Consider the following 12552-nt stretch of genomic DNA (forward strand, 5'->3'; position numbering starts at 1 on the left):
GGAGGAAGACATGTGCAGATCATGAGTTGTACAGCAAACAAGCAAGAAAACAAGACAAACAACCGCAGACACCCAGCACCCAGGTGTCTTTTAGATAAAGGATACCTTGTGTTATAGAACAGCAACAATGCTACTTCTCATCACAACTGCTCGGCACAACAACTCACCCACTACTAACCTATCCTCATGAGTCATAACTACAAAAGCTTTCACTGCCCTAATGGCTCAGACTCATCAATAAGCTCAGAGTGGGAGTGATATTTGGTTTGTGTCACTGTCTCACCACCACATGTGTCCATTTACTACACTGCGTGTATGAAGGGTAAAAAATAATAGAGTTTTGGTACACAGAGGCCCCAAAAGCATTTCAATCAGCCGTGCACCTCTCCCATGCATCAAAGACTGCAAGAAAAAAAAACCTTACACACCCTTATAAACACACATGCACCCTGCACTTACCCACTTTTGTGCAAATTTACACAAAGACACACCGTTCTCAGAAAACTTACTCACCCACACTGACAAGCGTGCACACAGACACACACACACAATTACATAAGCACCCTAGGAGTTTGGCAGAGAAGAGGCAAGAATCAGAGTGGGAGGCCAGGCACCTGGATGAACAGATTATGGTCTAAACCCCACCAGAGACACATAGATGATCTGCTCAAACTTCAATTTTTCTCCCCAGTGTGGGCCCTGGCCCTCTGCTCGCCTGAGGAGCTCTGCTAACCTCACTGACCTTGGCTCGCAAGGAGTAGTTGAAATCACTTCATCACTGCTCGGTGCTGACTGCTCGAGACCTCCTGTTGCATTTAATGACAGAATATATGGAGCGTTCATGTGCAACGCTAAGAGGAAGTAAAGTGTTTTATACAGCACACTCAGTTAAACACGAGTTTCAGGGAACAATCAAGAACATTTTGCTTTTATTTACTGTGGAGATATTACTATTGGCTGCTCTAAATGACTACAATGTTTGGTGTCTGGCTGTGTACAACATTACTTGCTACAGTGCCAAACAAAAACACTTCTGACCCTAACCCCAGCCCACTGTCCATGTCTGCCTTTTGCAAGTCATCACTGCAACTGGGCTCATCAGAAACAGCAGTACAGTGGAAAGAACAGTCTCCTTACAACTCTGCTTTATTTTTTTTACACCAGAGCGCCATCTGGTGGCTGTTAAACGCAACAAAAACTACATGTTCAAATGCTTGCAAAAACAAATGAAACATAACTGCAGTCTTAATCCTGTAGCAAATGTTTGTTACAAAATGTGCATAAATACGGTAACCCCAAACCTTTTTTTGTAAATCTAGACAAGAGCAACAAAGTTGAAACAAACTTGAATCAAAACCACAACAACAGATTACATACTCGCGAATTTATAAGAGATACACCATCAGCTTTCTAAATGTCATGTTTGGAGAGCAGGCAAAGTTGGATTCCCAAAATGTGCATTAAAGCCCCTGTAACAGTTATCAAGCAAACTGCTGAGAATATAGCATGCTGAAGTCAGAGCAGCTGTAAAATACTGTTCTGAGGCACAGCAGCTGGTGTGAAAATCATTGCCAAGAAGCCAAACAAGTGCAGCGTTTGGGTTGAAGCAAGTCGCCCCCAAAACAATTCAAAAGGTTTTAGCGATGAGGAGCTCCGAATGTAAGCACGAGCCATCACCAATGACAGGTGTACTGTATGTGAAGTGATGTCAAAAAATGTTTGGACCACAAACATTTGAAAAAGACGATTTCTGAAAAAAGCATAATCCACACATATTCAGGATGGAATTCGTTTTAAAATTATTAGAAACTTAATCTGGCAACCAAAATTTATTTCCGGCCCACATGAGGCCAATCATAAACACAAAACTCATGCGAGTGCATATGTCTTAATACTTCATCTATCACAGGCACTGTACAAGACATTGTAGTTTGAATTCTCCCTCTTTTACTGGCTCAGTCAGTCTCCTCCACCTGAACTCTCTCCTGTTCTTGAGAAAGAGTGCCGTTGTGTACAGCGTATGCACAGCACACACCGAAGACAGACAGATATTCACAACGACAAGCGTTTCACTGTTTTAGAGTCCACCTTATCACAAATATTCACGCTGCTCTAAACTCTCCTTGTTGGAGAGGATGCTACGTTAGAGCAGAGCTATGTCAGTTTAACTCACGACATGTCATGTCAATACCAAAAAAGAAAGAAAGAAAACAGTTTAGGCTCTGATAATCTCTTCATCAACAAGTGCAGCACAGTTATCTGTCTCTGTCTCTGTCTCTGAGGGGGTCTCCTGCAGCATCTTTGGATCAAGCCAACTAAGAGAGAGAGGGGTGGATGATTTTTGAGTTTTCGATATGTCGCCCAAGTACGGGATTTGATTGACTTTGAAAAATATTAGAGCTCACAGAGGCATACTTCAAGTTGGGGGACAATCAGGAGAAATCACAAGCCAGGAGACCAGCGGGAGAAAGGGTTAAAAAAAGGGGGACTCCCTCTATATTCAGGAGTGTTGGCAGCCTGCCGGTACTCTCAACTGGTAAAAGTGAGTTTTTTTTATGACACAGATTGACAAAGACGAAAACTAAAGACTTTTTCTCTATCATTTTAGGATTCAATAATTGTTTTTGTTTTCTTATTTGACCTACACACCACAATTTCATATAACATAATATAAATATTTAGAGTGCTTTATTCTTATGATTGTAAGTACCAGCTATTCAAAATATTTAATTTAGAGCATTATACAATGGAAGAAAGTTGGTGTCCCTATGACACAATTCAGGTTTCTCATGTGGCCCCTGGTAAAAATTGATTGCGCACCCCTGCTGTAGAGTGATACAGCCCGAGCTCAAGGCTAATTAGCCTTTGGCTCAGGCTGTATCACCCTCCAGTTTAACTTTCATCTGCTCTTCTGTCCTTTTTCTGTCTGACAGTTAGGCTCCTGTGTCCACCATCACTACAAAATAAATCACAGAAATCATTTTCAACTTCATTAGCTGGCGTGGTGTTGTCATAGAGACTTAGATGTGCGGTAAATCAATCCGGTCTGGCTCGACCTGATCGGGAAACTAAGAAGTAGCATTTTAAAATAACCTGTAACCAGTAATATTGGTGCTGATAATCTCATTTTTAAGTGTGGATTACGGTCAGGCATTTATCTAGAAGGGAGACTTTTTCAAGATCACTTAGAAGCTCCTCACAGTTTCAACAGTAGGGGCCTTAAAAAATGCCTGTTTGTAATTCTTTGGACTATGACAGCGAGACTGACAGCTTAACATGTGCTTTACTGAATAGTATCAAAGCAAAGACTTACTCCATTGGGATGCGAAACTGTGCAGTATCAGGAGGCTGCTCCTTCCCTGGCCTCACCAGAGTCAGGAACCAGTTTGGTCTGAAGATTCTAAGCTGAGGGTTTCCCAGCTGGTAGAGAGGGTACCTGAGAGGAAAAGAGTGTCTTATCACAAACGGTATACTTCCTGCAGAATAATGTATTTTCTTTATTCATACAGGCTGGAAAATGTTGCATTTACATCAGGCTGTCAGCTTCACAATGAAATGAGGGATATATTTGCACATCTGAGAAGTTTGGTTGCCTATCATGTTCTTGTAAAAGTCAAACTTCATCACTCATTGTTTCTTTCATGAGATTTTTCTGGAGATTCTGTTTGATTTTACTTTTGCGATGTGTGACAAGAAACAATAGAGAAAGAAAGACATTTTTATCTGTTTTTTTTTCTTTCTTTCTTTCACAAGTTTCATGTCCCAAGCCTACTTATTATTGTGCTCTTACTTCCTGATATATCTTTAAGGGATTTCAAACACCTTCCTGTTTCTCACAGATTATTGTATGAAAGACCTGAAATATCTACAGATGCAGGAGGCTTGCCTGTCAGAAGCTGTAAGAAATGTTAATGATCTGTTCTTTTATTTAAACTTTGTTTAACCAGACAGAAAAAAAATCCAGATCTAGATCTCTTTTGCAGGCCAAGACCTGGCCAAGAGGTCAGCAGCACAGCCCTTACATGATAACATGTCATAGCCATCTTAAATAATGAATAGCATAAAAACAGTAACTAGCTATGGTTTAATACAAACTGAGCTGTGAAGTATAGAATGATGCCATCTAATTGCTTATGACTTCAATATTAGTTTTGTTCTAAAATCCATAGCATAACCTGATGTATTTTTGAATTCCATGAAAAAAATAACTAAGTATAGACAACATTAACATCAACAATAACAACAATGAGATATTGATGTATTTTGTCAACTAATGACCCACCTGCTCTGTTATTATCAGCACTTGATATAATTTTAAGACAGAGCATATTCTACTGTACTTTTTATACATATGTCAAAAATAATAAAATACTGATGAGAAAACTGAAACAACAATGTTGACCTGGTAAGAATCAGATAAAGCTGACTTGACATAATTTTCGTTTTTGAAATAAGAAACCACCAAAGGGATATTTGTGCCTGATTACAGTTCTGCATCCAATTAACTGACTGATGAAAGTGTCTTTGAAACCTGTTTGATTGGTGTAGACGGTGTTACAATAAATGATAAAAACAATAACACCAAAGCTCCTCAGATGGTTTTAACAACCTGGAATAATCTATTGAACCCAACTGTCTTGCTGCATCAAACACCACGTAAGTCCTCCTGCATTTCCTTCACAGACCGTAAAAAAATATAAATGTCATAGTTTTATTGTTGAAGGGAGCTGGTCATCTCTCAACAACAATCACGCCGTTTCCCTGGAGCAGTTCATGACACAGGTGAGTTAACTGCCAATACAACAACCCAAACCCTACCCTATGAGTGTCATGGTAACTGTTGGTTATTGTGCTAGGCTGCTTGCTAATGACATCCTGCTGTTAGTTTTGCTGGCAAAGGCTTGGCTAATGCGTTTAATGTGTGTAGCTATCGAACGTCAACAAGGGTGCATAAATGACGAATCTAGGCGTGCTGTAATCGTGTAAAATAATGTAAAATTTCAGAAAGACAGACAGACAGAAACGACAGTAATAAGACATGCTAACGTTAGCTCGGTTATAAGTGTAGCATCCAGATAGACCAGTGGCCACAAACTAACTCAACCCCTCGTTAAGGTGATACTGGCGGCAAAGTAAAGGTTTGTTACTTACAAAAGTCGTGTTACTGGCATCTCTTGGGCCGTTTATAAGGACACATACGCTGCGAGTTGTTTTGTAGTCTTTTCAAGGTTGTCAAAAACACACTGCACGTGCAGGGATATACTTCCGGGGGAACTCACGGCGCGTGCGCTCTTTGGCAGTACCCTTGAAGAAACTTGTCAGAGAGCACTCAGAGCGTTATCAGACAGACACTGGTGTTTGGCGGATAAATAAATATTAAATAGGTTAGTTTAGGAGATAAGAGACATGCAATACCAGAATCCAACTAAAGGGTGTTGTATAAGTTTTACAGGCTTGAAGTTTAAGGTGTAGGGAAGGCCTGGTATGGTTTTAACACTTTTGTTTCAGCACTTCAAACTCACTGAGCGTTTTGAGTTCTCAAACTTTAATGCAAAGTTTCCACATTTGTTTTCTACAAATGGTGTGTGTGTGTGTGTGTGTGGGGGGGGGGGGGGGGGGGGGGGGGGGTTGTTTCTAACCCTGGAGTGGTAGCTTCTTTGTTTTTGATGAGCAGCTTTTCCTCCTGCACCTCAGAGAAAACCTTGGTGCTACTCCAGTGACGTCCACTAGGATATCACTGGGTCCAGTAACCTACACTGAGATATCACTGGACCCTTAGCTTCTGCAGTGATTTGTAGTGACATGGCAGATCGCATGTGCCTTAATGACTGATTTGGCTGACGTACTGTTCTTTGTGACTTCATCAGATGCTTTTTAAAAACATCTGCAGGCACACCTCTGTCAGTCTTTCTTTTCCACTGCCTAGGTGTTATGTAACATTATTAAAATCAAGAAAATGTTCTTAGTTGTACATAAGGGGATGGTTATAATACTTTCTAAAGGTGTGTCACAACCCACCCCTAGCTGTATTAGCATGGTGGACTGAAATTAGCATGGGAAAAATACATCACATTTTGCCTGAAAAACTAAAATTTATTCTGAAATAAGTCATATGATTTTATCTGGAATAGTATAAGTAATAAACAAAATATAGTCCTAGTCAAAAAATTTACTTTCTTACCTCTAAAGCAGTTTTTTTCTGGATAGAATCTGCATGCACCTTTTTCCAGCCCTGACAATCACCATGTGTGCTCATGGTGGAAGTGGGTAAATATTGAAATAATCATATGACTCCTATCTTATCCCTGATTGGTGGAATTGGTGGTGTGACAACTCTCCCCATGTTTCAACCATACCGGGTCTCCCCTAAACAGTATGCTCAGTAATACAATATAATAAAGTTTTATAAGTTTTAAGCAAAGCACAATTTACTGTCTTGTTCCAATACATTTGGATCAAAAATGTGTACACACATATACATACTTCCCTCCATAATCTGCTTTAGAATAGAATAGAATAGAATAGAATTGGACTTTATTTGTCATTGCAACAACGAAATTGAATTTAGACATTTTTTAGACCAACTATCACTGAAGAATAAATATAAAAACACAAAATAAACAAGAAAACCATCCAGCATCATGAACTGAAGTAATCTCAACATTACTGTTATCAGGAAATCAGAAAATAATATAGTGTTTTGCATTTTTCTGCTTTATACTGTTAAATTATATACTGTCAATTTATATCAGTTAAGAGCAGCGGTCACAGCACCTTGCACTGGATGGCAGTCTAGTAAATTTGTTACGGATTGGGCGCACATGCAGAATACATAGACACAGGCTGTTTTCAAAAACAATAAACATGATGAAAAGGCAGATAGAATTTGATTAGGCTGATGAAACGGTGTCATTTTTAACTTAAGTTATGCATCAGACATTGAGTAGAAGCAGTGTTATTGATCTCAGCCTTGGGAAGCAGAAGAATGAATACTGAACTGAATATTCCAATTAATGACTGAGTATTTGTAGGGGCACATATGATGAGTCGGCAGCAGAGGGAGACTTTGTCCCACGTCTTATCACAGTGTTTGCCCTAGTGTCTGACCTCACACATTGCGATGTGCGTGCCCGGGGTAAGAATGATTGAAGGCCCCCTGAGTGGAACTTGAATCCCTGGCTCAGCTGGTTCAGACCTGGCAGGAAACGGACCACACTGACAGCCCATGGGGAAGTTTCCATCAGTTAAGATGCCATGGTGTGTGTGTGTGTGTGTGTGTGTGTGTGTGTGTGTGTGTGTGTGTGTGTGTGTGTGTGTGTGTGTGTGTGTGTGTGTGTGTGTGTGTGTGTGTGTGTGTGTGTGTGTGTGTGTGGAGGGTGCTGTAGTGCAGTTCAGCATTTGATTATTGTGCAGTAATGTAATGTTCTTCATTTGGTAAAGGTATTTGTCACACTATAACAGGACATCCTGCTGCCATCCTTACTTTCATCCAGGTGATGCTATTTCCCTGTGGGGGAAATGTTTACCGCCAGAAGTTCATTGGTTGTTTACTTGTTTGTTGCATTGGATCTGGTTCATCTGATAGATGATACAAGAGTGTACTGGAGATTCAGAAAGGTGGTGGGAGGTTGCTCCCAAAACACATACTGTAGGCCTAACACACACTTGCTTCCTGCAAATTACATACTAAATTATTACAACATACACTGAGATTAAAATGTAAATTAATATGAGTTGTGTGGAATTTAAAATTATGACAGATTAAGATTTGTTTGCCGGTTCAATTCTCAGGATCAGCCAGATATGACCTCAGTGTGCCAGCTGCGTATGAGCAAGCATTCTTCTCTATCAGCTGGAGCAACACAACAATAAAGAAAAATTCATGTGTGTGGCCAATCATTCTCATCAAATACAGTTTGTTGTTCCTTGTTCTCAAAGTAAGTTTGAATTCAAAGAAACCAGGGCAATGGACTCTTGTAGAAAGACAAATTGATGAATTAGTAAATAGTAAAGCATTGCATTTAAAATGCTCATGAGAATAAATTTGCTAAATTCTGGCTGAATTCTCAAGTACCAAGCAGCAAGAATTAAGTAAATTGTTACTTTGTTTTGTTTTTTCTTATACAACCAGGAGTTGATAAACTACTGTAAATGAGTTCATAGAATTTTGCAGGTTAGATTACATGTCTGTCTGCACACATGCTTTGTGTGTTAGAGGCTACTATGGAAGTTAGTTATTTTCATAGGTGTTATGCAAATGATAACGTTTCTCACTGAATTAGCATGTATTAACTTTAAAGCCAGGAAGGGCAATTTAAGCAATTTCAGCCAAGGGGTCAACTTTACCTCTTGAAGATAAAGTGCCTTCATTGCATCAGTATACTTCTACTAAAAAAAGGAAATCTGCATTTTCATCATTACAATTTTTTTTTATTTCAGTGAAGGATTTTTCATGTATCATCTTGCAGACAGCACTCGATTATGACTGTTTGGCTAAGTTTCATCTATCCCTTTCATCTCCGTCTTTACCTCTCAGGGTTCAGTCACAGCAGCAGGTCCATCCTGGCAGACCAGGCCAGGTCTAAGAGGAAGAGGAGGGGGGCAGCAACATGAAACGATGCACCCATCAGCCAAAAGATTGGTCTCACACTGTCATCCGACGCTGCCATTTTTAGAAGCCATTCAAGCCTATTAGTTAATGCACACGATTCTGCTCTATGGTGGAAATTAAAGTTCCGTTTGGTAGTATCACTGGTTGCCATAATAATACAAGCATGATTAATGAGGTTTCATGGACTGGGCAAAGAGCCTGTGAGACCTCTGCTGCTCTCATTACTGTTGAAATCTGCTCTTAGTGAAAATCAGTGTTTGTCTGTGTTCAGATTGAGAATTCATGATTGGGATAATGGTGCAGCTTTTGATTACCCATCCAGTGTGGCTATTATTATGCATGCACATGCAAGTGTATGGATCTCAGGCACACAAGACCAAACTGTGTAAGCTCCCCCTTCACTTGTTTTTGTTACTTCACACCAGTTTCTTGCTTCAAGAGAAAGAAGATGCACATGAACCCTTACAGTCAAACTTCAGATACTCCGCATGACCAACAAAACTGGATCATCCATAACTCAGCCCACTTTAATGTCCATGGTGAAAGCAAGGAGATCATGGCAGAATGAGAATTAGTGTGAGAGACTGAATTGTAATGGAAGGTTCAGGTCTGGGGCAGTGGAAAGAGGTTGTTTGTGTCACCATACTGAAGTGGGAGAAAGTCAAGGGAGGAGGAGGAGGAGGAGAGCTCTTACAGCAGAGGTGGATAGACGGAAACAGTTCTGTCTACAGTGGGATTGTCCCGCCAAGAGCCCGTGCTGGGGCCACATGGAAACTTTCCCCTCCGACTCTTAGGCAGCAGAAGGAGAAGTTGCTGGTATTGAATATCCTGGAGAAGAAAAAAAAGGAAACTGTAAATTGAAGATCCAGACGTGAAGATGGAAAAGTTTGTCAGTTGAAGTGAATAGTTTAGCATGTTACAGACTTACTGTTTTACTGTTTCCTCTCTGTGCTACTTTCTTCTTCCTTAAATTCTGAAGTTAATGCTCTGGTTAAATATCTGATACTGGCTCACTGAATAGGTAAATCAATCTATAGTTTCAACACAATACAATATGCTCAGTGTAAGGCTCTGTTGATGGCTAAAAAAGAGTTGGCCCACTTTTTTCATGTCACATTGTGATATCTCAGAAACTACTGGATGAAGGCGAATAATTCTACCTTTTTCAACCTGTAACTTTAGTGCTCCCCTCATACTTCATCAGTTATATTACATATTTTTTCTGTAAAGTAGAATAGAATAGTATAGAATAGAATAGAATAGAATAGAATAGAATAGAATAGAATAGAATTGAATTGAATTGAATTGAATTGAATTGAATTGAATTGAATTGAATTGAATTGAATTGAATTGAACTGAATTGAATTGAACTTTGTCATTGTTACATGTACAACAAAATTGAAGTCACAGCAGCAATCAAGAAAACAAAAGTAAGAAAGTGTATAGAAACTGCAAAAAGGTCCACAAGAAAATAGATGATGACAGCTTGTTCATCATTGTCCAGTTCAGCCAGCCTCCACCTCCACAGGGTCCAGGACTGAGCTTCTTCAGTCATGCTCCATCTCTGTCTCCTGGATCCTGTCTGCTCACAGCAGGTGAAGCTCTTCCAGTGTGGTGCTGCTGTCTGATGTTAGCTTCGTTAGCCATGTCCGTGAATAGCATGATGCTACTCTGCCCTCTGGTATTCCCTCTGTTGCTGGGTTAGCACAGCTAGCTCGTCCATCTTATTGGAGATAGATCTTACACTCAAAATTATGATGGATGGAAGGACAAGTACATGTCGACACTTCTTGGCTCACACCTGAGAACCAGCACGTCATCCTCTCCTCCTTCTCCTCACCTTGTGGGCAGACATCAGGCCTTACACCAGTTAGCATTGACATGCTACAGGCTGCAAACAGCTGAGTTCACATGTAAACAATGCAGCCGTGGTTACATGTAGGATCTCCAGACAAACACAGGAGAAAAAGTAGTAAAAATATCACTGAAGCCACAAAAAGTTCGGTGTCCATGACCAACAAATGAGCCATACATAGTTATTATCCACTCCAAATACAAAGATTACGAAAAAGAGACGAAAAAATTACAAGAAACAGACAGAGAAGAGAGAGCTGCTGCAAAAGACAGCCATAGCCAACAGGGCGGCGCCTAGCAACAGTGGATTTTTATTCCAGGTTATGGTTTATTTAATGCAGAGCATTTATCATGCAGCATTTGAATAAACATGAACTAAAACTTCAAAAGGGACTTAAGAACTTTTTATATTCTGGGTCTTGAAAATTTTTATCCATGACTAATTTTCTTGACATATGATGCACTGTTATGATTTTTCAGTATTTTTTGAGAAATCACAACAAGTTTTAACCCCTTACACCCTAAATGAAGTAACAAGTCTTCTTTTTACTTTAAGCATAAAACCATTAGGCCCTTCCACCCCACACCTAATTAAACCTTGGCCCTTTGCCATCAGTACTAAGTGAGTGGTCAGAGGTAGTGGCCAGTTCAGGTCAGATTCCTCTGTTTTTTCTTGTCCCATGTTCACACTCTCGGAGGGAGCGAGGGCATGCCAGCAGCAGTCCTCTGCCTATTAATAGCAGCTAGGGATGGAGTAGGAGGCAATCTGGATGGCGTGTAAATTTAGATCCTCCCCCATGGATGTTCCGTTGATGTCATAAGCCTGACCTCTGACCCAGGAGCTTGGCTGCCACAAGGCCCATGTTGAACTTGAATATCAGGGATCTGAATGCAGCCAATTAAATGCAAACTCATGCTGCACAGCTAATGTTCATGCTGCAAAGAAATATACTTTCAATGCAGCATGAACAGTTTTAGGCAAAGTATCATTCGATCAATCTGTCACACAACATTCAGTATAACGTTCAGTTTGTCTGTGAGAAGAACCCTGAGACTGTCAGCTGACAAGTCACACTTTAACTGGATGTGAAGCTCTGTTGTCAGAAAGTAGTTTCCAAGCAGATGGAAGTGTGATGTGTTTCCTGCAAATTAACATAAAAGCAACTCATGCATCGACCTCTCTTTTCCTGGATGTTTGACACCAAATCACCACAAAGTTTTACCCAAAACATACCTTCAGGGGAATATCAACTATATAGTTGAGCTGCATTATTAGGTTGAGTTCTCACACAGGTTCCCACAGCCTTATCCAGTGTCTCTGCCCATGCCAGAGTTATGTGATGGATTGGGGGGGGGCAGGGGCATCTGATCTTCAAGGTATGTCAGCCGGCACTCTTGGGATATCTTGTGCACAGCACCAAGGAGGCCCTTAACCTAGAAACATAACAATATTGTTAATGCCACAATTTCTCTTGTCATATTTCGGGGTTTAATAAAGATGGAGCTGGATACCAATAAAACTATGAGCATGGTACGGTAGGAAGTGTGCTGAAATAAACAGATGAGGACACTGACTTAAAATGAGCCAATGTGATCTGTGCACAGTTCAGGTTTCAGAAAGTTATGACAAAGGATCCGCTTCTGTGGGAGTTAAGGGTCGAGCATTGCGCCTCGAAATACTGGACATGTGTTCTGATGCAACATGCACATTCATTGTCAAACTGCACAAGTCAAACAGTAGTCTAGCTATACAATGTTGACATTATAGCTCCAGACACAATGGTTGCTGACAGTCCAAATGCCAACAAATGCCACCTTCGACCAATCACAGCAGCACCCGCTACCCTTGAGGCACTCATAAACAACATTCCTGCCCTCAGATGTCTTCTGTGCAGGGCATGAGTCACACAACTCATTAAACCTCGCACCACCTATAATAATGTTTTGATATATCACAATGCACCCTGAATCTTTGCCCAGTACTGATTTTTTGGATTCCAAGGAAATACATGCTCAGTAAAGCTAATAATAAACCTAGTACACATTTTACAAGCTCCTCTGGTCATAAATGTTTGGCTACTGTGTGG

General features: G+C 40.4%; 1 protein-coding gene across 1 annotated transcript in view; it reads right to left on the reverse strand.

Moving 5' to 3' along the window:
- The window catches only part of mrpl23 (mitochondrial ribosomal protein L23), a 41882-nt gene extending 36578 nt beyond the window's left edge, over positions 1-5304 (reverse strand). Inside the window, exons 1-2 of the mRNA XM_074677853.1 lie at positions 5152-5304; positions 3314-3436 (exon numbers count right to left, since the gene is read on the reverse strand). Of these exons, the coding sequence (XP_074533954.1) occupies positions 3314-3436; positions 5152-5171 (143 nt within the window). The 5' untranslated portion in view covers positions 5172-5304. The remainder of the gene's footprint in view (positions 1-3313; positions 3437-5151) is intronic.
- Between the last annotated feature and the right edge of the window lie 7248 nt (positions 5305-12552).

This window comes from Halichoeres trimaculatus, unplaced genomic scaffold (genome assembly GCF_033239565.1).
Source record: "Halichoeres trimaculatus isolate MK-OKI-2021-1 unplaced genomic scaffold, fHalTri1.1 fHalTri1_scaffold_10, whole genome shotgun sequence".
Classification (NCBI taxonomy): domain Eukaryota; kingdom Metazoa; phylum Chordata; class Actinopteri; order Labriformes; family Labridae; genus Halichoeres; species Halichoeres trimaculatus.